Source organism: Asterias rubens, chromosome 21 (assembly GCF_902459465.1).
Source record: "Asterias rubens chromosome 21, eAstRub1.3, whole genome shotgun sequence".
Classification (NCBI taxonomy): Eukaryota; Metazoa; Echinodermata; class Asteroidea; order Forcipulatida; family Asteriidae; genus Asterias; species Asterias rubens.
In genome coordinates, this window is record NC_047082.1 from 690121 (window position 1) to 717392 (window position 27272).

At 38.7% G+C, this 27272-nt stretch overlaps 3 protein-coding genes across 3 annotated transcripts in view; 1 reads left to right on the forward strand and 2 right to left on the reverse strand.

The window, feature by feature from the left end:
- Nucleotides 1-3964: 3964 nt before the first annotated feature.
- LOC117304732 (neurofilament heavy polypeptide-like) lies at nt 3965-10272 on the reverse strand. The gene is made up of 9 exons (XM_033789335.1): nt 9993-10272; nt 8960-9194; nt 8527-8744; nt 7840-8103; nt 7261-7531; nt 6552-6805; nt 5901-6084; nt 4548-4733; nt 3965-4023 (listed from the first exon to the last, which is right to left on the reverse strand). Exons 1-9 carry the CDS (start codon nt 10155-10157, stop codon nt 3965-3967), a joined length of 1836 nt encoding a protein of 611 aa, XP_033645226.1. The 5' UTR covers nt 10158-10272.
- Nucleotides 10273-10757: 485 nt separating this feature from the next.
- LOC117304370 (syntenin-1-like) lies at nt 10758-16912 on the reverse strand. The gene is made up of 8 exons (XM_033788776.1): nt 16804-16912; nt 15920-16012; nt 15231-15404; nt 14554-14733; nt 13934-14109; nt 13370-13541; nt 12953-13044; nt 10758-12493 (listed from the first exon to the last, which is right to left on the reverse strand). The coding sequence occupies exons 2-8, from the start codon at nt 15968-15970 to the stop codon at nt 12439-12441; spliced, it is 900 nt and encodes a 299-aa protein (XP_033644667.1). The 5' UTR covers nt 15971-16012; nt 16804-16912; the 3' UTR covers nt 10758-12438.
- A 1402-nt stretch (nt 16913-18314) lies between these two features.
- Nucleotides 18315-27272, forward strand: part of LOC117304369 — a 36201-nt gene continuing 27243 nt past the window's right edge. The window contains exons 1-6 of the mRNA XM_033788775.1: nt 18315-18561; nt 19518-19577; nt 20446-20574; nt 21370-21452; nt 22566-22685; nt 26834-26972. Coding sequence (XP_033644666.1) covers nt 18555-18561; nt 19518-19577; nt 20446-20574; nt 21370-21452; nt 22566-22685; nt 26834-26972 — 538 coding nt within the window. The 5' untranslated portion in view covers nt 18315-18554. The remainder of the gene's footprint in view (nt 18562-19517; nt 19578-20445; nt 20575-21369; nt 21453-22565; nt 22686-26833; nt 26973-27272) is intronic.

The following is a 27272-nucleotide window of genomic DNA, read 5'->3' on the forward strand; positions in this document are numbered from 1 at the left end:
TACATTTTTATGTCATAACTTCCACATAAATTCAAAAATTGTAAGAAATAAGTTTTCAGGTGTACCCCCTTTCCTCATACATGTATTAAAACTTGATACAAATCAGACAGTGCAATTTCCATAAAATATAGATGTTAGTTTTCTTCCAATGGGCTGCGTACAAATCATACCGGCAGGAAGTCCAGGCTATGTGGCTCTAGCTCTCTTGATAACATGTGATGCCACAGATAAAATGGTCTATACTCTTTGTTAAACAGACATGTAAGGACAGAACAATCAAAAGAGGGTATAAAGATAGTTGCACTATCCACAAATATGCAGACACATGTATAACTAAAAAATACACAAACAAACTGAATATTTATTCAATTTCTTTTAATATAAATTTATTTCCCTCAACCTAAAAGCGCATAATCTTGCAGAACAAAAAAAAGAAGAAAACAAAATAATATTTTTATTTGTAAGTCTTAAGGAATTCTTATCGAAGACAGTGCTCTGTAATTTTTATGAAAATATATCCATCGAAATATTTCTTTTATTTTTGGTTAGTGAGTTAATTGGAATACGAGATGGAGCGGGACAAACTTTGAAATAAATCTGGACTTTGTTTTACATAAAACTACTTTAATCACTGTTTATAAACAGATTGTAATAAGTAAAACATGTCTAACCAACCTTCACTAACTAATTAAACTAGTCAAAAACTTCTCTGCAAACTTTGGTTTGGTTGAAGCAGGGAATGTCCTGTCGATGATTCTAATTTAAGTTGGTAGAGTGCAGGCATGTTAATCCACAGGTTGCTGCTTCCAATACGTTCAACACAAAATTGTTTAACAAAATTACCCAGTCAAACTGTAACTACTCTTAAAGCCATTGGACCCTTTCGGTAAACAGTATTATGCAAGGCCCACACTTATATCACAACTTCTATATAAAATAACAAACCTGTGGAAAATTTAGGCTCAATCGGACGTCGGAGTCGGGAGAAAATAACGGGGAAACCCACCCTTGTATCCGCACGTTTCACCGTGTCATGTCATGTTTTTAAAATAAATCCGTAATTCTCGATATCGAGAATTGATATTGTTTTACTGTTTTCTCAAAAAGTAAAGCATTTCATGGAATAATATTTCAAGAGAAGTCTTTCACCACTACCTTCTGTAAACCCTGTAAGTTATTTGTAAATCTGTGATTGTTTTTTTCTGTACTGAAAGGGTCCAATGGCTTTACACAATTTTGACATTTTTTTTTCTAATACATGTATAATGCTGAGAAAATGTACTTTTCCAACCTTAACATTAGTATTCTAACAACTACATGTGGGAGAAAATTACCCTAAAAGCTTCAAAATTATTTCAAATGAACAAAATGATTATAAAAGCGCAATAATAGGCATTGCCTCCCGTTTCCTGACCTAAACATAATTAATAAAGGCAAGAAAAATAAGGAAGAAATCAAAGTAGACTAGATCATTAAACAAATTAAATAAAGTATTCTATAATAATAGTCTATTCCAAATATCATTTATTTATTTTTTACAATAAATTTCTATAATTTTTGTTGTTGACCAATTAAACATTTTAATTTCAATAATAATACAGAAGATTTTTCTTAGCGAAAAATGTTCCATCTTTATTTATTTCACAAATACTGTACATGTACTTTAATCAAAATCACTAACACGGCTTTTCCAGTAACTTTATCCCCACAAGGCTTTTCCCAGGTCCATATTCAATATTGAATAGGGATACTTATTTGTGATGTGTTGTGGCCGAGTGGATAAGAACACCGGACTCAAGCTCTGGTGTTTCTGTTCAGCAGAGTGTGGTTCGTGTCCCGGTTGTGTCCTTAGCAAGTAACTTAACCATTACTGATGCGCCTTTTGGATGGGACATTAAGCCGTTGGTCCAGTCTGTTGTGTAATGCACATAAAAGAACCCAGCGACTTATACAAAAGTGAAAGGGTTTGCCTTGGTGTTCATGGCTTGATTGGCTATATATTTTCCTACAGCACCTTGGTGCAACGTAAAGGAACTTGTCCAATATTTCAAAAATGTAGCTCCACAATACCTTTCAGGAAAATATGTGCGCTATTTAAGAAGCCACGAACTTTTCAATACTGAACTTGCCAGCCGGACCACCAATGGATTTTTTTTACTGATCCCCAGGTGTTTTAATCAGCATTTGGCCTGCTGACCACTGCCAAGGGAGAATACTGACCGAGAATGTCTTTCTTGATTAACTTGACACACATCAAGAAGTATTGAAAATAACTTTTAAAATACCTTAGTTAAGAGAAGACATTTAGAACATTCATATCATTTAGAAAAATCTATTTGTTGTAATGTAAGTGCATGCTTAGCCAAATTATAGGTCTTTAGCAACAATTACACTGATGTGCAACTTTGTTTTGGCTAATCAATCATACAAAACTTCTAGTTGCTTATGTAACTATGTAAGTGCATGCTTAGCCAAATTATAGGTCTTTAGCAACAATTACACTGATGTGCAACTTTGTTTTGGCTAATCAATCATACAAAAATTCTAGTTGCTTATGGAATGTTTCATTCTGTAGAATATCTACTCATTTCTACCACTTCCTTTGCATACATAATGTACACGTCAGCGAAACTAATAATTACTCCATGAAAAAGGAAAACTTGTTCTAAAAGCACACTTAAAAGGTCACAACTTTTACAAAATAGCCTCACTAACTTTAAAGTTGCACTTAGGAATGAAGAAGGAGGGAAACATTAGGAATGAGCGTTTTTCTTTTGGATCCAACTTTTTGGAGAGAAATTTTCATTTCAGCATCTTACAAAAACAAAACACGAGCAAAATATATCGATTATTTTCTGATGAAAAATATAATCTTGTTTATGGAGCGTACATGTATTACCATTAACAAGTTTTATAAAGCAGAAACAAAAAGGAATAAACCTTAAATAAGCCTTTACTTGATTTACAAAAAATGTGGCATTATTGGATAATTTGAATGTTTTTCCAGTTGCAACCAGTTGACTGGAAATGAAATTGTTATAGCATATAAAGCATGCTTTCAGTTTCCAGCCATTTCAATTTCACAAAAGAAATAAGATTGATCTTAAAGATTTGTACCAATTTTAATTGCTAAGCAAAGTATATGTCACAACACAAATCACTATTGCAATAATGACAACTGCCCTAAAGATGACACAAGTATTTTGCAAAGAACAAGCATCCCAAATCTATAGTGCTGCCTAAAAAGAAAATACATGTACTGCTTAACAACAATGAGTAGGATACCAGACACAAATTGTGTCATGGTATTAATTTGGCTGGCTAACTTACCATGGTAAGCATAATTTTGTTATGCTTAGCTACTTTTTGAGCTTTAAGCAGAAATAAAAGCACCAGAGGAACTATATACATTGATTGTACAAATATGACATGGCTTACTTTATTTTCTTTTTAAAATAATTTCTTGCCTTGGAAATATTTCATCGAAAATTTGGTTGAGCATTGGGGAGCGAAACATGGGAGGGGAAAATCCACACACAAAAATAATTCAATCAGACACGGTAAACAACTGATTGTTTGTCTGAACTGGCTTGGACAACATGATCATAAAGTCACCTGGTATTTACTATCCAATCAGAAAGCGGTTACCTTGGAAACAGGCTGTTAGAACCAATCACAATCTTTCATTATATTCTTGTGACGTTTCAAAAGAATTTTGTGATTGTATGTGATATCACAATAGTCAGACCCATGGTAACCAATACATAATCAACTTAATGTGACTCGCCTCAATCCAATCAGGTGCAGTATGCAAATAACCTTGGATCAGAGTGACCAATCAATGCAAGGTATAGGCTACACATTTCAACCGCGTATACATTGTAGCTCACCGCTAGAAAGTTGACTGTCCATAAAAGGGCACGTCTTGAGCTACTTGTTGACCAATCGGCATCCAAAAAAGGCCTCACAGGTCTCGACGCACCTTCTTGCGTTTCTTCACCGGTTTGGCTTCAACCCATTTACCTGAAAAAGAAAAACAAATTCATTCATCGTTTAATAATACTAATACTAAGCCACATTTGTAAAGCACCTTAGCTAGGTCGGAAAGACACTCCTGGATCATAGAAAAAGAACTCCGCTAATGCCAGTACTAGAAGCTTTATTTAACTGAACAAGTGAGTTTCCAGTTTGGTTTTGAAGTTGTGAGAGTGTCTACTTGTCTTTTCTTTGTCAAAAAAATAGACAACATCTGAAAAGAGTTGTGGGTGATCGTTTATTCAGCTCTGCTGAGCAAATATCTTTGCCTAGTAATAAATTAGTGGGATACCAGTTGCAGCAATGCTTCGTGTATGAATTATGGCGGGTAACATCTTTTGCTAAGCAATAATTTTCTGTGCTTAACATTTTGTTAGCTCAGCAGTTATAAGTCATTATATTGCGCCACAGGAGTAGGTCTCATAATTCAAACATAGTCCCACATTCCTTGCAGGAAAATGGTGTATGTTAAAAGCGCCTGTATAAGAAGCCACTATTATTATTATCATTACCACTATCTTCAACTTCAGGCACTGATTCTTTGGGAGCAGCCACCGATTCTTTGGGAGCAGCCACCGTGGTTGGCTCTTTATCAGGTTTACGGGTAGGGGACCCCGATGGAGGTTTATCACCACCTCTGTCAGGGGTTGTGGCACTGGAAACATCTTTGGCATTGGCTGGCGGCACGGAATGTGAAGCTGATGGAGAAATAAAAGCAAAAACAACTGGTTTTAGTGGAAGGAATTTCAAAGCAATTTGACCATCTGCATGATCGAAGCCAGCCCATGGCCGGCGGTAAACTAACTCTCACGTTCCTTTGGTCTATTGGTTTTATTAGTTAAAAGCTACATAAACTTGTTTTAAATGGCTTCCATAAAAAATTTTTAAAAAAGTTGTTCACCACTGTAGTGACATTTTTGTTTTGCAACAATACTCTGTCTTTAACCTTGTCAGTCATCTTTCCTGCCATGCCAATTTAATCATTTCCTATTTATCGACCGTCCAGGCATACCACATGCACCCTGCTGGAATCACAGGATGTAGGAAAATTAAATTCACAACCTGTTGTTTAAACAAAAGGTTCTGTTGTTCTGTACTGTGCATGACCTTTTTTGATACACAGGTATTGTACTAGCGTGGTGTACATAGTCCAGTAAACATAGGTAAAGATTAGCAAGCAAGACTTCTCAACTTGCCCTGTGGGCTACTAAAAACTGTGCCAGTTACTTGCTAATTTTAATACCGATTTTTGTTTAAAGCCATTATACACTTTTGGTATAAACAGTATTGTCCAAGTCCCACACTTCGTGTATCACAACTTATATATAAAATAACAAACCTGTGAAAATTGAGGCTCAATCGGTCATCGGAGTCGGGAGAAAATAATGGGAAAACCCACTCTTGTTTACGCACGTTTCGCTGTGTCATGACATGTGTTTAAAATAAATCCGTAATTCTCGCTATCGAGAATTGATATAGTTTGAATGTTTTCTCAAAAAGTAAAGCATTTCATGGAATAATATTTCTCGAGAAGTCTTTCACCATTACCTTCTGTAAACCCTGTAAATTATTTGTAAATTTGTGAACTTTTTTTTTTTTCTGTACCGAAAGTGTGTAATGGCTTTAATATAATTTGGTTTCTACCCTTACACCACTGTATTAAGCACTGTATACTCAGTACTTTTTCCAAATTCTGTAAACAAAATCAACACGCAAAACAAGTCTGGTACGCTACTTCACAAAAACCTGATAATTCAGTGCATCTGTTTCATCTTGTTGTCAATTGAAAAATATGTCTCATTTGGATTCTTTAAAAGCAGCTGTATTCTTTAATTAATTAGCTCCAACTTTCCACTACAATTTACCTTTGTTAACTGTATCAATTGGTTTGCCTTTAGTCTCGCCACCTCCTTTCCTTTTGTTCTTCTTTCCATTTGTTTTAACGTCAACGCTCTCAACTTGAACATCGATTGTCTTAACAGCTTCTGGGGTCGCTGGCTGTTTGGAAGGTGGTGTGGGTGAAGCTGGGGCCGACTCTTTCTTGGATTTCTGGATTTTATCAGAGAAGAAAAAAGAAAAACCTTTTTATACAAAATGAAAAAGTCTTTACCATATTACTTCAAATGGGAATCTTTTCTCGAAATAGTATCAACAGCTGCAGTGCTTCTCAACAAGTAAGTTTGTATGGTCAACATTTTTTGGAATTAACCAATCTATGATACTTTCTTTAAAAAGGTAACGCAATACTGAAACATTTGAACTCATATGATTTGTGTGCCACTCTCAGTCTCAGTTTAAAGCGGGGCAGGTAGTGCTTTCTGCTCTACCAGCCAGGCCCCTAGTGGATGATACGCATGCCTACATCCGTATGGACTGAGGCGTAGGTGGCAACGGTCCTTGGAAAGTAGCTTATTTGTAGCCCACACCTTGAAGTGGCCTTCAGGCCTTGTGTGTCTGGCGACTTGCACCCAAGAAGAAATGTTTCAATAATAAACGCTAGTGGAAGAGAAGCTGACCTTTTTTGACTTGCTTTTGGCGTCACCAGCAACCTCTGAGGAAGTACTCTTCTTTGATTTAGACGAATCAGGAAGAGGTTTCTCATCTGGTTTCTTCTGTTGAGTAGAAGTCTTTTCACCACCTGACTTCTTATTGGACTTAGAAGGACTGCTATCACTTGAAGACTTAGATTTGGCTGGGCTGGTATCAAGGCTGGATGTTGCCGAACTGTTGGCTTTCTCTTTGCTTTTCTTGTCTTTTAATGGTTTAGAATCTAGAGGGAAGGCATTGAAGAAAACATTTTCTTTTACTATCACCACCTGACATTGAGGTGGTCAGTATTAAGCCAAATATTATATAAGGAGATGTGTTTCCTGCATTGTATACTTTTGAAAGGAATGGATGATGTGCGGGAAATGAAAACAATAACAACATTTGAACCCTCACTCTGTTGATCAGAAACACCAGAACTTGAGCTCGGCCACATCATGCCAAGTCACTTTGGTCAAGTGGTTAGACTGCATGACTTGCAATCAAAAGGTTGTGGGATCAAATCCTACAGGCTAACTGCTGATTTCACAATGACTAGATAAAGTATTATCATCTAGTTTCTGACTTCGGCTACAGCAGTCGGCTAGATCGCATGCGTATGCCTATTCTTCAACACTTGCAAACGCACTGAACTAGCCGTAGCTATAGTCGAAGTTGCTTTTTCGGACACGGCCCTACCTGATTTGGCTGGATTGGAGTTTTCTTTCTTGGTGTTCTTCTGACCCTTTGATGGTGAGGACATCTTAGCGTCGTCAACCTTGCTTGACTTGGATGAAGACCCTTCCACTGGTGCATTCGTGGTTGATTTATTCTGAGAAGGAGACACTGGCTTGCCTCCTGGAGACTTCTTGGATGATTTGGCTGGACTGCTCTCTGGACTTGAAGTCTTAGATTTCTGAGTCTTATTGTCTACTGGAGTTGTCTTTATTGTGGTTTCTTCTTGTGAAGTCTGTGGGATATACAACAGAAAATACTGCTTAAATAATCTGTGCTTAGCAATAACAAGCATGATACCAGTCAGAAAGTGTACATGTGACATGGTATTTTGGCTGGTAACCTTATTTTGTTAAGCATAATTTTGTTTTGCTTAGCTTATTTTTGTGCTAAAGCAGCTCTATAAAGTTAAGCCCAGAAGCATACCGTCAATATTAGCAACTAATGTTTAAATGGCAGTGGAATTTGAGCAAACTTGCTGAGTCCTATAGTTTGCAAAAACAAAGAATATTTTGAAAGACGGGTTTACAAAGAACAGCGTACCTTCTGTTTCTTCTTGTTCTTTCTGGATTTCCCGGGAGTAAAAGCATCCTCTGCCTCTCCACCTTCCTTCTTCTGATTGGTCAGTTTTGAATCCTCCACACTCCCATTGGTCAAGCCTGTTGTGTTGTCTGCTGTTTGATTGGTTGTTTCCCCACCTTCATGTTGACCCTTCTTCTTTCTCTTCTTGCCTTTATCAACGGGAGACTCTGGGGCTTTGGCCGACTGAGTCGAAATGGAAGAAGCCTTGACAACATCCTCAACAACCTATAAGTATCAATCATCGTTATTATTACCATGGTAACCGATTGAGAATTGTTATTGGTCGAGAACCAATCACAAGATAAAACACATAGGCGCTTGTTATAAGCTTCCTTAATAGTAATACAGCCTGTGCTGCCAAATGTTGCCCACCAAGCTAAATCAATTTCACGACCCATCTCTGCCTTTAGGTTAAGCAAACAATGCTTGTTCGAGGACACAAGTGTCATGACTGGGATTTGAACCAACACCCTAATGACTCGCCCACCAAAACGCAAATCCAATGCAATAAACTGCTCGGCCACGACACTTACAAGAAGCCTGGGGTTGATTTCACAAAGAGTTAGGACAAACTCGAAACTTAGAACTAGCCCTAGAGAATTTTCAAACTTTAAGGCTGCTAACTCTTTGATAAATTCACCCCTTTACCTTTTTAGGAGAGCCCTTCTGCTTTGGCACTGTCTCCTTGCTTCCTTGAGTCTTAGCTGTCTCCTCTTTCTTCACCTTCTGTGAAGCCTTCTCACCTCCTTTGGGAGATACCTTGGGTGATTTGTTGCTTGGTTTGGCTGGCACTCCGTTTTGAACAGCAGTCTGTTTGTTGGTCTTCTTATCTTTACGGGGAGCTGTGACTGTTATCCAGGCATCACCTTTATCAAAAGAAGTTGCAATAACTTCAGAACAACACAGACTAAACTTATTTGGAAAGGAATGAGAGTAACCAAGCCTGTATGATTTGCTTTTGAAAGGTGTTTTCTCCTTGGAAAGGGCACAAAATGAGGACATTGTAAATTTTGAGCATTTCAAGGACACCGGGGGGTTTGGAGGCAATCACCTTCTAGCCTCCTTGAAGTTTCAAACCTACCTTCATCCTTTTCTCGATCCTTTGCTCCACCATTCGCCACCTTCTTTATAATCTCCTCCTCCTTCCCACCACCGCTCTTGCTCTTCAACGACTTCTCTTTCTTAGGCGAGACTTTGGGAGCAGTCTCACCATCTTGCTCTACCTTTTGAGCTTTGACTTCTCTCGGGCTATCTGACGACGGCAGCTTGACATGGCCATTGGTGCTGGGTTTTAACTCTGATGTTGATAATACTTTCTATAAATACAAACAGTATTTGACGACAATAAATTTCACAATACAAATCTCTCCCAAAATATTACAAATTACAATACAACAGAGTAAAATATTAAAGACACATATTAAATTAAAAACCTATTTGGAACCAACTTAGATTTATAAGCTACATCAGGATGATGAAAAAGGAGATTTCTAGACAATCCTTTTGTAATCACTTTTAAAATTTTGTTAGGATATAAGCTTGATAAGAAAATTATTATTATTACTTGTTTCCATATACATGTAAATGATCAAGTAACATTTATTATTTTGAAGTTTTATTTAAATAAAAGGAATCATACTGACTTTGGTAAATTCCCCTTTTTGTAATAATAAATTATAAAATATGAAAAATATTATAAAATTAAATAATTCGTTGATTTTATTTCCCCTTCTATTTTGTAACCATCATGATTTAAAGCATAATAGCTTCAGGCTAAAGCGTATGCCAGCAAATCTCATCAATCAATGAAGAAAACTATATAGGACCATATGGTCATTCCGTGCCACGACGCAGTAGCACTGGGTTCACAGTGCACTAACTTCGGCAGGGGCATGCAGTCGCTTATGCAGTCCACCCACAACATCCGTCCGTACCAAGGTGCGATATCGTCGCACTCTGTTTACACACAAATCAAGTTTGCTAAATGCACAACGTAAAGAGATAATGGTCAAAGAAACCCTCACAACAGAACTACAAAGAATTTGAGATTCTCGTGGCTTTGTGACACTTTTAGGGAAACTTTTTGTTATAACAAAAAGCGGAATTGTACCGACCTTTCGCCTGCCACGTTTGTTTCTTTTCTCATTTTCGTCTTCGAACATAGAACTCGGAGGTTCAGTTGAACTTCGGAAGCCACAAGCGAACACAAGAACGACAAACAAAACGACACCAATAACTGGAATGTAGATAAACAACGGCTGAACTTCCGTCCCCTCCATGTTGGGATAAAATGTCACCTAAACTGGATTAAAACAGGGCACATTTGGCCGAAGAACTCGATAAAATACTTCCAAAATAGTCACAGCTGGCGATTTATTTTGCCATACAACAAGTGTGACGTCAATGATGTGTCAAAGGTCATTGTGATTTTTGTAACTGGTTCCCTCTCACACGCACGCCATGATGCGTTAAATTATCGTCGGCAAAATGAAAACATTAGGTTACCAACACAATCAATTGAGAAAATAAAACTTGTTTATGGGGCATATGAAACTTAATTTTTCATTATTTTTGATCAAAAGGGGGAAGTTCACTAATAATTTTGTTTACAGAAAAACATTGTATGTGATACCGAGTATTCTGAATGAGTATTTTAGACGGAACCTTACTAGTACTAGCTAGATTTCCCATACCCCCACCGATCAATCCTTAGCCCCACCCACATCATTCAGAACTTTTTCACAACTAACTTATAGAATCAAAATTAGGCTAATATAAAATTGCTGAAAATAACACGAGATTGGTTGCTCTCTCAAAAGTCAAAAGTAATGGTTGGTAGTAATAAACCACAAACAAATGCAAACAAATACACCACAAAATTTATTTGTAAATATTAATTTATTTTCCTTAAATCGATAATTCAACAATTAAAAATAATTCTATGTACAATTTGTTAGCAGATTTCGAAAAAGCTTCCGATGGAAAAAGCAAAAAAAAAAAAATTCATAAAATACTTTGAAATTGTCCATCTACAACTGAACTTTTACAATGAGTTACAGGCCCAAGAAAAAAATCACAAAGAATTTAAGATGTTGCACCCCCTGTTTACCTCGATGGCATATGCATTTAAAAGTTTCCTTACTATTGTTTTGTTGTTACAAAAATAGCACACCATAACAAAAATATAATAATAGTGAAAAACACATACAAAAAAACCCCTATATTTTCATCTTAATTTAAGTATCTTACAAGGTTGCCCCTCCCCTCCCCATTAAACAAGGTATTTTCTCTCCCATACAAATACAAGATATGTTAATAACATTTTAAAATCAATAACACATATGAAATTTCTCCATATTTTTTTAATGAGACAATATAAATGAGTTAATGTATTACCTAGGCTCATAGTAAACTCAATTTGAATGCAATAATCTTGATGCAATCTAATTATATTCTTATATAAAAGACGACTAATTTACACTTCCGCACAATAACTTTGAAATTCCTGTGTTGTTATAAGACTAAATCTGCTGTGGTAATGCTACTCCCAAGTTTGGCATTTCATTTGAGCCACTGATGCTATTGTAAATATTCTCCCTCTATGCCTTCTTTCCTTCTTCTTCTGTTTAAATGTTTCCATCACACACATACACCAAGACATTGGTCTTTGTTTTGGTTCACACAGCTTTATGGAATGAGCCACCACAACCCCCTCCCCCTAAACCCAGCAAAATGAACATGTTGTTTCTCAGATTCAAGTGTTGATTTCTGGTTGAAACGTTGTGACTGGTACTTAGCTGTTGTTTACTTAGTATAACAATTGAGTGGAGTCTTGGCCGGTAATCTGACTTTACTAGGCAAGGATCTTTTTGCTTAAGCAAAATTTTGTGCTTAAGCAGCTCTATGAAATTGGGCCCAGGATTTTATGGGCATACATTTTTGGACTATTCACCAATCTATGACACTACATTTAAACTCTAACATACACAATTTGATGAATTTCATGAAAGCTGAAATAAGCAGAAATGGATAAGTGAATATTTGTTTGTTTTAATCAAATAACTTAAGTAACAGTAAATGTATTCCTATTTGTGACCTGTTGGTGAGAATAATATATACAGGCAATTTAATTTGGAATTCAGTGAGTTGTGACAAACCAAATTAGATTGAGGCTCCATTACTATTTTTATTTTTTGGTGGCTCAGGTGTTGAAGCCCCCCCCCCTTCTCGCAGTTATACATTATTGTAATACTTCATAGCATTGTTAATACAGCTTTACACCTTCTACTGTTTACCCGAGCGAAAGAGTGGAATAACATTTCAGCACATTTTTTTAGAATGAAGATTACCTGCGACAGAAATGAAAAATTGTACACACTTATTAAGACAGAAGTATATTCGTTTGGCATTACAAAACTTTACCCCCTTCGGAATTCAACAAATCAAACTTTTCATGCACGTTATAGATCCAAACTGCTCCCATGATGCTCCATTTCCTTTCCCATGATGCCTCATTTCCTTCCCATGATGCCTCTTTCCCCCACACTGCTGTGCCTGTGTTTAGACTTCTGGTATGCTGTGATCCATGGAATTCTTCACAAGTGACGATGCCATGCTGAAGTGATAAAGAACACGTAAAATAATTATAATAATAATAACAACTAGTTTTTATGTAGCACTTTATCTGTATATTTTGTTTCTTTGTCTTAGGGTGGTCGTATGTTTGATTAATAATAATAATGACGTCGTCTATAACGCTGGTATCCACAAAAAGTGCTCAGGGCGCTTGCTACAACAACAAAAATCCCTGTTGGTTGTCCTCCAGCGGTGCAAAGATCAAGAAAAATAAAACAATCCACTGTCTTTGGAATGTTACTGAAATATTCATGAAAAAGTCTTCAGGGTTGTTTTGAAAGTGTCTATTGTCTGGATGGCTCTGATGGAATGTGGCAGACCGTTCCACACCTTCCCTGCAGCTACCTGTAAAGATATATTTACTTGTTTGGTTGGGGATTTTGGTCACACTTTGTTTGAAAGATTTTAAATATGTGTCAAGAGAAGAAACTTGTCTTACCTCTTCATGACATGGTCAAAGACAAAGTTTGGCATGATCGTCAGGGTAACTGTCTTTCCTTCCTTGGCCAGGATCTCAAGAATCTCCCGGTCCTGAAAAAAGTTTCAACACAAATTAAATGAAATGGAGTGAACATTGTCAAACTAATTTTATGGACCCCCAATTCACACTGAAGTACAAGATTTGTCAGGCATGTGCTACTAGCAGAGGGGCAGCAGAAGAAATTGCCTCCTGACACCTGCCTTGGTGCCCAATGAAACGTCACAGGGCTATTTTCACAGGGAACGTTTCGCAGGAGTTGAGCATAAATCAACTGATGCAAATTGTTTGTTGCGAATGTGTGACTTCAAAAGTCGTATTCGCATTCGCAGGAAGTATGAACCGGGCATAAGAAGACTCAATATTCCACAAACATACCTTCATTCCAATCACGTTTTGACCTTGCACTTCCAGCATTGCGTGGTCAATGAGAAGTCCGTTCCTTGCTGCTGAGGTGTCTTTAGCAATGGCTGTGATTTTGCCGCTCTTGAAGACGAAGCCGACGTGATTCGTGCTGTCCTTCTGTAAAGTAATGGTCCTCTCGAATGGTCTAAAAAAAGAAATAGGTAGGGTGTCATGGCAAAGTGGTTTAGCGCATCACATTCAAGTTCTGGTGATTATATCATTGGAGTGTGGGTTCGAAACACGGTCATGACACTTGTGGGGGTTAAATGCAAAGGTAAATGTTGAGATTGTCTGAAGAAAAACCTTCAGAGCGCAACGGCAACCCGGGGCTGTATGCTCCCTAGGTAGCTGAGGAAAATTAAAGGAATGTTATAGACCCAATAACCAGGGAACTAATGTAAAGTGCGTTGATACAGTTATTGTCAAAAGCGCTATATTAGAACAAGTTATTATTAATACATCGCAGAAGCAAACGATTAGTCCCTAGCTTGGTTGTGCCGTCAGCTTTCTTCCTTTTTCAAACACCATGCTTCTTACCTGTCTCTGAGAGCCATCACGATCCTTTCAGCAGATGCTTTGCGAAGTTTACTCATTGTCTGATCAGTTGACATCCCAGCGCAATTCTCACCGTTGATCTGCAGAATCTGGTCGCCAAATCTCACTCCGCCCATGGCTGCGGGTGATCCATTGTTGACAAACGAAACAAACACACCCTGTTGAAGGAGAAACTTTCAATTATCAAATGTACAAAATAATTTGTTTTAAAGTTATGAAAAGTAATCAAGTGAAGCTTGCAGAGACAACATAATCTCTTATGAGCTGTGGTGGTTCTGAGAAGAACCGATAGTTTAAAAACTCTCACTTTTAACCTCGCTTGATTGTATCTTTACCAGTTTTGTAGCTAGACAATTTTAGAAGTGGACTCTAAATCAAATTTAGTTTACCAAGGGTGAGCGGTTCAACACATTATTCATGTTCAGATATGGGTCCATCATTGCTGAAGTGCAATCTGTGCCGGGCAGCACAGTGTACATTTTGCTCAGAGTACTGGGCAAAATTTGTTAGTTCTGGACAGGGCGCCTGGCACCGCCCACCGTGGCTACAACATCTTTATCATGAAAACTTTCCTACACATAGAAATTAGGGGGATCTTTTACCTTACTAATGGCCTTGACTCGCAGACCAATTTTGCCTTTTCCATCCTTGCACAAGATGACTTGTCTTACACCATTTGTCACATTGGCCCTGATCAGTCCAAGGTTCTGGGATCCGGTCACTGGAGCAACCATACTGCTTGTTCCCATGGCAACGGTTCCAGCTTGTCTCGGAACTACCGCCTGTATTTAAAAAGACAATTCAGTTTTTCAGGTCAAAGTTTTATCCAAGTTTTGTTGAGAAAGCAAACCAAAACGGTGGCCACATTATTGGAATTCTTCTTCTTCTTGGTTATAAAGACTATTTAGGGCAGTCGGGTTTGCACAGTGGTTTCTTTCCTCGCCTTCTACTTCTAGAACCCCAGTTCAAATCCTGCCATGGGACCTATGTGAATTGAGTTTTCAGTCCCTATGTGTTCCCCATGGAATAATTCTCTGGGGTTTTCCTCCCACATCTTAAACTGATACCTCCTTCTTTGTCTTCTCTCCATGGGGTTCTTGGCTAGTACAGTGATAAGGTTCACTGTACTGAGAATCTCTAAGCTTCACGACCAGGGTTAGACTCATTATGCCAAGTGAATTTCCTTATGTCGCAATTGAAAAGAGAGCGCGTACCCATTGTTACGTCACCAAAATTTGTTTCAATTTCGCAGAAAGTATAAAGTGGGCTTTATACATACCTGTACATTTGGCATGTTAGCTGCAACCATTTCTGGTGAGAGATTCAACCCCATGTATTCTTCAAGAGAGGGATACAGGGAACTAGACGATGCCATAGCCGTCATCTGACCTGGAGCAGGAGGGGCCGCTACTGCTGCCTGGTGTTGCGCAACATACTGGTGTTGGCTCTGGGCCTATAGACAGGAAAAATACAACGTTAATTTCTGGCTGACTTCAAAGGTATTAACAAGTGATAATAAAGACTTGTAATGCCAATTACAACCGTACTGGGTGTTTTGGGCACAGAAAACCAACAGCTCGGAACTCAACAAATCTTGAGCACATCATTAAATGGCCAGGTCTGGAATTTATAGTAAAAGAGGACGAGGCCAATTTCATTTTGCAATTGCATTTCCAGTCACACTGCTTCCAGTGGATAATCTTACCGTCTATGTGAACTTTGTAGGGGCACTAAAGGCCACAAACAGGATATCAGAGAACTTTGGGACTTGTATTTTGAACTGATGTGTAGAGTGGTTGACATGTTGCAATGGGACTTTAAGTAACCATGCGGGACTAGTTGGAGCATAGAGCCTGGATTGTTCTGGAGAGTGGTCCTCGGGTGTTTTAGCAGGCATTGGTCAGCGGACCACTATAAAGGGAGAACGCACCATTGTATATTGTGTATTACATTACATACTGTACTTACATTTGCCATCTGGTCCACCTTCATGTCTTCAAGTGATGGATAAAGTGACATCTTGTATTTCAGTTGTTTTTAAACTCCAAACGAAATTGTAATCTATATGAAGGAAGAAATAATGTATTTTAGTACCTTGTAATATTAATAATGAGACAATAATATCAGCTGTTGAAAACTGCAAAAGGTCCTTCTATTTTTCTATTGCATAAAAACAAATTCATGATCATCTGTCTGATGACGATTCATCATCTTAACTTACAAAAATGTACAATGCTCAGTTCATAATATAAATAGGAGTTCCAAAGTTAATATGGATTTGGAAGGGCAAATGATGAACTTCAAGTTCATGGGGTGGTTCAACTCGCACGTCAGTCAAAAAAATCAAAGTTACAAAGTAGATAACGCAGACTTCATAGATGATAAAGTTTTGCAGTAATCTATGCATTGTAATGTTGAATGACTGAATGTTCGTGTTCATGTTGTTACGTTGTCTACTCTAGTCTAAATAATATTTAATAATCCTGCCACCACTTTGATTTGAGTTTGATTGTTTATTTGTTGAAACAAAATATACCTAATTCTAAAATTAAATCAGGTAAAAATGAGTGAAAAGTGGTGGCAGGATACATTTACTTAGATACTAGTAATAGTAATATCAAGATTATAAGATATTTTGCAGTTTGCAGTGTGTTTGTGGTGTGTACATTGAGGAAGTTGTGTTCGTACGGTGGCTGTCAATGCAGTGATCGCATACGAACGAATTGCGTTCAGTTTTGAAAAATAGAACCTCACTCAATCAACAAATCGAGTGCTGAAATTGTTAAAATCAACAAAGAGATTCGTTAACTTTTAATAATAAAAATGTATGGAGAAAGTGCTACTTTACTTACCAAGGGAAAACTTTTTTCAAACTAACCTAAAACTGTGTAGGTAGGTAAATATTATCACGAACACTGACTTGTCCCGTGACTTTGACTGGAGTGAACAATGTGTGTGCAATATATAGGTAAAGAAGAAAAGAGACTTATTTTGCAACTGGTGTGCAATGTTAACAGGTTTCCGTACGTGCGTAAAAACAGAGTACCAGCGGTATCATGACGTTGAGTCACGTTCAGACTGTTATGCATTACGTCATTTTCGAGCTATTTATAGAAAGTAATGAGGTCGGAAAGTGGGTTTGTTTTAATGCTTTGCAATGCCAAAATGACCGCATATCCTATAGACTTGTGGACAAGTCGTTAAATCGGCCCCACGTGCTGAGATAGTGCTCCCCCGACAACACTGCTCTCGCGCGAACTCACTGCTCTCGCGCGAACTGAAATCGGGGAGCCATATCAGTTCGCGCGAGAGCAGTGAGTTCGCGCGAGAGCAGTGTTGTCGGGGGAGCACTATCTCAGCACGTGGGGCCGATTTAACGACTTGTCCACAAGTCTACATATCCTATCGATGGGATGTTAGTTTTCGTAGAAATAGGAGTGGCTATTATTATTAAAGCTCTTACTCAACTTCAAAAGATACTTCAAAACAGATTATCTACGTCCATGATGCTGCGACATTGGAAAGAATAAATTTGTACTTACGTATAGCGCCCTCTTATGACGAAGGTGAACAACTTTTAGAAAAACTTTTTCCTGACAGGGGCCCGGGCTGTGGTGGGTGGAGGCAGCGTTGCTACAATTGGCAGCACGCCGTATCGATACCTCTCGTCATTAACCCCGGGAAAAGGATGTACTGAGAAACGACGCTGATTTGGCTAACGAAATTGGTTATGCATTTAGATGTAAAGTGAGGGCGCGCATAGTTTTAGGATAGCACGTTGATGATCACGCCTGCATTTTTGATGGCACGAACACGATTTTTAAAAACAACAACAAAAACATTCTTTAGGACGAAACACATCAGTGCGCGTGAAGACAAAATTAAATAGGTGCTAAGAAAAAATTACATAATATAGGCGCTCATATTCTAGCACGTTTTAATTTGCCAATTCCAGCTAGCTCGAGGGGGGATAAAAATATAAAGTTACCCCCCTTATTACAAAGTCACACAGACCCCCTTACAAAGTCACCCCTTACAAAGTCACCCCTTACAAAGTCACCCGTACCCAAAGTCACCCCATTACAAAGTCACAAATTCACCCCCTTTACAAAGACACCCCCTATACAGCAAAGTCACACCCTCGCGGCTCCGCCACTCGCGCTGGTCTTTTTTCCTGCGTGCTGGTGTCGTGCTTGACATCTGGGGGTGCTGCGTGCGCCTTGACTAAAGGCTAGGGTCGAGGGAGAGGGCGGTATAAAACAATACGAGCTTGATAACAAGACTAGTTTGAAGAAAAGAAACACGTGACAGTCAACATTGCACCAATTTTGATTCTGTCATAATTTAATTGTAGACGCTCTGCCCTGACAAGTTCTGTTGTGTGCCAAAAAAGTTCTTCATTCTCTCAGCCTCAAATAAAAGAAAAGATGCCGAAGAGATTAGTGTATTTGTAATTAATAATTCACAGCCTTGTCGTCTTGTCATAATCGATAGCCTACGCCCAGTGCAGAGCTTAACTTCAGGAGGCCGCCAGCGGCGGGCGGTCGGTCGGTCGGTCGGTGTAACATTTGCATGCAGCAGACATGGCCGGCAGAAGATCGATATGGCAAGTAAGTACTTTTTAACAAAGCAAGTTTCATTGAATTTATCTCGATCAATTTCTCTCATTGATTGTTACCAGGACATGCCACAAACAAGAAATATAATTTGGCTTCAGTTTGTTCCACCTCTTGCTGGTCGGAGAACTTCTAAAGTCTAACTTCATTCCGAACTTACTAACTAAAAAGTTACTAACTACTATTTACTATCTAAACGAAATCGACAAACATGTCGAGCTTTTTTTGTCACACATGAGATGAGGAGTTATAATAATATCTTGTCACTCTCGGCAGCGAATTTACCAACAGGTTTGTACCAGCATTTTTACTATTAATTTAGGTGAATTCTTTTTTTCTAGTTCACAATGTCCAATCTTTTAATTATAAACGTTATTGTTTTACCTATGGTTTGTATCCAAATCCATACCAACTGCTGAATGTGTATTAATTTTAGCCTTCGAAAAAGACTCTGCTAGGGCTAGGGTCAAAACGTCAGGCTGGTAACAATTTTTTGTATTAATTTAAAAAAAAATTAAACTAACAATAGTTTACAACAAAAATAAGGGGGTGGCCGGTGGGGTACCACAGGAATGTGCAAATTTTTCCTTCAACTATATGGAGAAATACTCCTCTTTTTCAATTTTTATAATTATGGGCCTATGGGCTTGGAATTTCATCTAATTGGGAGGCCGGCACTTTGACTCCATATAAGGACATTCCAATTTGGCAAACTGCACTTTTATTCCCTTTAAATCTTTTCTTGAAAATGTGTATTTTAGTGTTCAACTTCAACACACAGCACTGCACTGCAAATAAGACTTTTGATGTTTACAATTTTATCTAATTTATATTGACCTAGCTACACTAGCTAGTCAGTTTTTCCCTTGTTGTGGTTTATTTACTTGAAATTTATTTAGTCTATTCAGAATTATATCAAATTCTCTTGTGATATTTTTCTATTCCTAAAGGAACAATGAGGCTCTATTTCTTGTTGACGTTTCTTGTGATTGGTGGTGTTTTCCAACAAGGTAAGGGATAGTTGCCTAGGCCTCGCTCGTATGCCTTCAAATTGTTGTGTTTGTTTTCTACCTCCATCGTCCATGAATACTCATCGGCCTCAGGGTCTCCGGCCCATGTAGATTTTGAGCCCAGGAAGTCCACATCTAAACATGATAAATTGTATCTGAAAAAGATGTTTCACTGTTATTGAAACACAAGACGGCCACTTGCTTCATTGTTTGGTCTTGAGTTTACTGGCTCGACGCAAAAAGTCACTAGCCTGGTGCCTCTGCATTACAGTGTAAAGTGTGAGGCCTGCGCAACCCTGCGATTGTAAGTTCTACCTACAGGTTAACCACTTATAAACCTGGTAGGTCCCAGAGCTTGAATTTTTGGGGAAAGTCCACAAATATGCAGGGCTTGTAGCTTCAAACTTTTACTGGACCGGAGTATTTGTTAGGAGACCAAAATAAAAACAAGATGAACTCATATCTACACAGTTTTAAAGTTCAGCTGTTTTGGAAACAAGCACTTGGAGAATATTTATCTCATTTTTCTCAAGGGTAATATACTTTCTTACTCAAATGAAATGGAAAGATATTTGTATTTAGCAGTTTAAGTTAAAAACTCAGTGAGGTATTACTATTTATAAAAACAAGACCACCAGGCCTGTAGTGTCAGAAGTTTACTGGCCTGATGCTGAAACCACTGGCCTCAGACTTGTAGTCCAATATTAGTTTCAAGCCCTATGCTAGCCTTGCTCAAGGCAGTCGCATTATTCGCTCCGGCGGTCTTTTTTCGGAGTGAATAATTCGACTGCCTTGAGCAAGGCTAGCCCTATGCCCTTCTCTATGCAATTCTCATCATATAAATGATTTTATGAATGTTGTTTTACAGTGAGCAGTCAGACGTGTAGCTCTAGTGTTGCTCTGGGTATGGAGGATGACACAATAAATGATGAGCAGCTGACGGCATCCAGCTATATCAGCGGTTATTTCCCCAAAAATGGCCGCTATATGTCAACTAGTAAGTAAAACATACTGCAATAATTTCAGGCTCGGGGTTTCTTATCAACAGAGTTTGGGTTCAAGTTCGAGGCCCAAAATTGCTTCAACATTTTCTGTTTAGCAAAAATTAGCAGGATACCAGTCACATTTTGTACATTTAAAATTATGTTTTGGTTGGTAACCTAAATAAGCATAATTTGGCTGTGCTTGGTGACTTTTTATGCTTTAAACGCAGCTCTATGAAATTGAGCCACGGTCGTAATCATTGCTTTGTCCTTTGGATGTGATAAACATAAAACACATAAGACATATAAGGTCCTGTGTGTTGTGGAATTTGGCATGTAAAGTTCCCACTTACACTTAGCGGGTAGAGAAGGGTTTTGCCAAAAGGCAGTGGCTACCAAATGCCCTCGGGAAGGTGCTTAGCAAATAAGTCGCACAATTCAAAACATAGCTCTGCTTCTGTTGAAAAACAACTAGTTATTAAAGTACGCTTTGATATGCCCCTTGCGGTGAGATAAAGCACTATATAAGAACTTGGATTCAAGTGTTTCTGGGTGAAAAATTATCAAAACCATATTACTTCTGCTTCAAAAGGACAGTGTCCCCAGCCCTCAAACTGGCTCTCAAGACCCACCGTTTCCACTAGTCTGTAGCTGGACGACAGCGTCTTTGTACTGTCTTGTTTTCCTTTTTTCTTCGGCGCCTTACAAGTATCCTTTGGCAATTTGGTGCTTTATAAATACAGTTGTTATTATTATTACTATTATTTTTAATTGTCTGTGTTCCACTCTGAATTTAACTTCTCCCTCAGGTGACAACTTCTGCTGGATTCCTGAAACTAACTCTGGTTGTTGGTTTCAAGTGGACTTTCTCGCAAATACAGTCATTGATGGAGTAAGTCTACTAAATGCAAAACCACCAAAGAAAACCACAGGTCATGGGTTCGAATCCCACCTGAGTAATATACCTGTGATTTTTGTCACAGAACTGGGGAAAATACTGAGTATATACAGTGCTAACACATTGTTGTACATGTACAAAATGTATAGGGTAGAACCAAAAATGAATATTTTTTATCCCTGATGCAAATTTAACATCTACTAATACCACTTGTTGTTTAGCAAAATGGGTCTACTATTTTCTACACCAATCTCGGGCCATTTCTGAATGGCTGCTCTGGCTATGGCTACGCCTGTTGCTAAGGGTGTTGCTATAAGACAGTGATGTCCAATACTTCAATTCATGGTGACTCAGCAACCCAGCCCTAGCTGTAATCGTAGCCGCCAATCTGGACATGGCCTCATCAGTAGACTTTGGCTTTAAAGGCACTGTACACGTTTGGTTATTGTCAAAAGACCAGTGTTCTCACTTGGTGTATCCCATCATAAGCATAAAATAACTAGCCTGTGAAAATTTGGGCTCAATCGATCATCGAAGTTGCACGAAAAACACCCTTGTTGGACGAATTTGTGTGCTTTCAGATAGGAATAAAAGACTTTTAGCTAGAAGTCTTTTATTATTTTAGTGAGAAATTACCTCTTTCTCAAAAACTACGTTGCTTCAGAGGGAGTCGTTTCCCACAATGTTTTATACTATCAACAGCTTTCCAATGCTCGTTACCAAGTCAGTTTTTAAGTTAATATTTGTTTTGAGTAAAATTACCAAATGTGTACCTTAACCCTTTACCTTTTTGGTACACAAGGCTGTCGCTACACCGACCACCAAAAACACGTCAAATTGGACTTTGATAAATTGTCATACCTAAAAACTACAATACCTATATATACTGCCCTCTTTCAGTTGTTTAGAGCGTTTGTTGAGCTTTCGATTGATGTGATGTTCAACAGGAAAAAATTCAAAAATTTGAGAAAAACATAATTAAACATTTTTTTTGTTTTTTTTTGTGTTAAATAAATCTGTGCACCAAACGGTTAAGTAAAATGGCCAATATTGCAAGATTGGTTATGGCACAGTAATTTATTCACACTACCGTATGTTTGTTTCCAGATCTTAACCCAAACTCGAAGGGATCTTTCTACGGACATTCGAAGAATTAAGGCTTTTACCCTCCAGTACAGCTATGATGGCTCTACATTCTACTACTATGAAGAGAATGGTAGCACTGAGGTACAATGGGGGTGGGGGGATGTTAAACAACATTGGAAACGGATTGACATTTTAAATCATTGGTTATCTCTGCGGTAGACAATCCGTAAAAACAAATGTCAGATGAACATAGTCAGCCGAATGTAGGATGTCATGGCCGAGTGGTTAAGCGCATTGATTTCAAGTTCTGGTGGTTAAGTCATTGGATGTTATTGGCCCAATGACCAGGGCACTGATGTAAAGCGCATTGAGACGTTTATAAAATGCGCTATGTAAGAATTCATTATTATTATTATTATTATTATTATTATTATTATTATTATTATTATTATTATTATTATTATTATTATTATTATTATTATTATTATTATTATTATTATTATTATTATTATTATTATTATTATTATTTCATTTTATCACAGCATGCAAAAGAAAGATCTCATTTTCCTTTGTGCCGGTAACTCCTCGAGCCGGGCTACGTCCCGTAGCCTTAGATCTCAAGGGTCTTTCTCAGGATCCTCGCTGTTCCCAAAAGCGCTGCCTTTTGTAATAGATCTACCCTCACATTTGTCCCTATTTCATCTAGATGTTTCCCCAGTGCTTTGGGAATGGTGCCAAGTGCTCCAACCACCACGGGGACTACTTTTACCTTTACCTGCCAAATCTTACGAAGTTCCCTGGCCAGGTCCTGGTACTTCTCGATCTTTTCCATCTCCTTCGAAGCTACCCTTATATCACCTGGCACCGCTATGTCAATGAGATGACACATCTTCTTCGTCTTATCTAATAGCACAACATCCGGACGCCTATGTTGTATAACATGATCGGTCTGAATGTTAAAGTCCCATAGGATCTTGACCTGGTCGTTCTCTACAACTTTCTCTGGAACATGGTCGTACCATTTCGCAAGTACTTTGACACCATACTTCTTACACAGATCCCAGTGAATCACCTTGGCCAGCTTGTCATGTCTTCCTTTGTACTCCGTCTGGGCCATCTTACTGCATTCGCTAACAATATGAAATACAGTCTCCTCTGCTTTATTGCACATTCTACACATAGGAGAGACGTTTGCTTTCTCTATCCTTGCCTTCATTACATTTGTCCTTAGAGACTGGTCTTGCGCCGCAGTAATCAAGCCCTCTGTTTCCTTCTTTAGTTCTCCACTCTTTAACCAATTCCATGACTTGCTGCTGGCCACTTCCTCAGTACACCTCAAGAACCGGCCATGAAGTGGTTTGTTCCTCCAATCTTGATGTCTTTCCTCCTTCCTTTCCCTCTTGTACTCTTTCGGCCCAACTTCGTCTGCCCTCGTGTACCTTTGTGCAACTTTCAACAAGCTCTCCTCGGTCCTCCTGACATGACAATGCAAGCTTCTGCGCTCGATGTTAACACTGTCCGCCACGCTAAGCAACCCCCTTCCGCCCTCTGACCTCGGAAGGTAGAGTCTACTAACATTTGACCGCGGGTGTAGCATGCCATGCATGGTCATTAGTTTTCTTGTCCTCCTGTCAGTGACATCTAGATCTTCCTTAGTCCACTCGACAATACCCGCACTGTACCTCATCAAAGACACGGCCCATGTGTTAATCGCCTTAATCATGTTCCCCCCGTTTAGTTTAGACTTCAAACATTTCTTTACACGCCTGATGTATTCTGCCTTCAGCCTTACCTTTGATTCCTTGTGAAGGACATGGTCCGATTCAAGTACACCAAGATACCGATAACTCTCCTCCTCACCCAAAGCCCTCAACTGTGCACCATCTGGCAGAGCAATGCCATCGGAATGTACCCTCTTCCCCCTCTTCATGGTCATTGAAGCACATTTCTCCAGACCGAACTGCATCCCAATGTCATCACTGAAAATCCTGACGGTCTGCACCAAAGAGTCGATCTCGGCCTCATTCTTCGCAAACAACTTCAAATCGTCCATAAAAAGCAGATGGTTGATCTTACATCCGTCCTTCTTCATTACATAACCTGCACTCACCTTCCTTAGAATCATCGACAGGGGCATCATCGCAAGAACAAACAGCAGCGGAGACAGAGAGTCACCTTGGAAAATACCTCTTCTTATGCATACCTTGCCCAGATTATCATCGTTGGCTGTCAGATTTGTTCGCCACGTCTTCATGCTCTCACCTAAAAGACGTTTTACTGCATCAGCCACTCCAACCATATCCAGACATTCCATTATCCATGTGTGCGATACCATGTCATACGCCTTCTTGTAGTCAATCCACGCCATTGCCAAATTAGTCTTTCTGCTCCTGCAGTCCTTCAGTACAGCCTTATCGATGATAAGTTGATCCTTCGTACCTCTGGACCGCTTCTTACAGCCTTTCTGCTCCTCCGGAAACGACTGCTGGTCATCCATATGGCGATATAGGTCTTCTGCAATCATACTGGTCAAGAGTTTATACATCACAGGTAAGCACGTGATTGGTCTATAATTACTGGCAATGTTACCTTTCTTGACATCCTTCATGATCAGCACTGTTTTTGCCTCAGTCATCCAAGATGGGACCTTACCCTGTACTAGACAGTCTTGCAATTGTAGGGCCATTCGCTCATGCAAACTACGGAAGTTCTTCAACCAGTACCCATGCACATGGTCCATACCCGGGGCTTTCCAATTTGGCACCTTCTTTATCTCTCTCTTAACCTTGTCCACGTCAATCTGGAACCCTTCTTGCTGTTGTACCCCTCTCAATTCATCTTTCACATCTGTTAATTCATCTTTCACATCTGTTAGCCATTCCGCTTGTCGGTTGTGTTTTACTGGTTTGTCCCAAATACCACCCCAGAAAGTTTTTGCCTCTGTTGGTCTCGGAACCGCTTGCGTGCTGTCAGCCTTCCCATCCAATTCCTTAAACAACTGACGCTGATTGGTGTTAAATAATCTATTCTGGTGAAATTGTCTAACCCTGTCGTCATACCTCTTCACTTTTGCAGCCTTAGCCTTAACCCTTTGCTTAATCTCCTCTATTACAACACTCACACCCTTACGTTTGACGTTGTACTTTGTCATAATTGTATTCCTTAAGTCTGAACTATTCAATAAACCCTTATTCATTTGTTCTATTCTACTGAGATCTCTTCGCAAATCTTTAATTTGACCCTCCAGCCGACGTTTCCACCATGGTGTACTGTTCCCTTGTTGAGACACCTCTACCCTTAACTTTTCCCCTACTACAACTGCCCCTGCAAAAATAAGACGGTTAGTTTCCGATAAATTATCCGTACTTACCGACCCAAGGACTTTACTTACCACGGCTGACATTTCTGTCAGCCTTTTCCTTGGGACCCGGCGCAAAGCTGGAATACTCCACCCGTTTGACCCCTTCGCCGCTTCCATCACCTCTTGAAGCCTAGCCTTAATCTGCACTTCCTCCTCCGTGAACTCTACGCCCTCCTCATCGTCGATGCCATCATCATTCTGACCATTTCGCAACCCTGGCTGGTTCACCTCATCTTCACTCTGTGAGCTAGCAGCAGCCGCCTCCTCCGGTATTTGGTGGTTAACAATATCTGTTCCATCACTTTCAGCTTGTACTATCCTCCTCATCTCCTCAGTTTCCACATTGGTTAACCACTGGTTCCGTTTGATAGTACTTATCTGGTCTGCAAGACGCTGCTCACTAATCTCAAACATTCCTTGATCTTGCCATAGGCTTATCATTCTCCTTCTGTATCCTCTCTTGTCCGGTTCACTCTTAATATAACAGTCCATCGCAATTTTGTTATCGTTCTTACTCCATTTTCTCCTGGTTCCACCACGAATCCCGTTGTGAGCAGTTTGGATACGATCTGGTAGCACCTGCTCAGGCATACCAACCAGATCGGGTGAAGGACTTCCTCTCTGGGAGTTTGTCACTCTTTCACCGTTGAATTGATGCTCCATAGCACTCATTATTATTATTATTATTATTATTATTATTATTATTATTATTATTATTATTATTATTATTATTATTATTATTATTATTATTATTATTATTATTATTATTATTATTATTATTATTATTATTATTATTATTATTATTATTATTATTATTATTATTATTATTATTATTATTATTATTATTATTATTATTATTATTATTATTATTATTATTATTATTATTATTATTAACATTAAACAAAAATGTTTTGTGTTTGTTTCTTAGACTATTTACGGCAATGTTGATGCAGCGTCAACTGTTACCAACACATTTGGGCCAATCTTTGCACGTTTCCTCCGTTTGAACATGAAGACATTTGCCGTAAAGCCTGCACTGAGAGCCGAATACTATGGCTGCTACAACGGTAAGATATCAGACGTATAATGAGAAATCTAATTCAAGTCAAATTGCGTCACCGTGCTTCAGTTTACAAATAACTGTACATGAATAATGTGTTGTGTAGCGTATTTCTACAAAATCAGCGTGCCAGGATGGTTTGCTGATCTTGGCCCAATTTCATGGCTCTGCTTACCGTAAGCAAAGAATGCTTCTAATACGTAGCTGTTACACCAGTATACCTGTTTATGTTTAGTTTGCAACAGTTCATTCTTGTTTTTTTCACAGCACATTTAAATTAGTTTTGATTTTGTCTTATTCTTGCTGA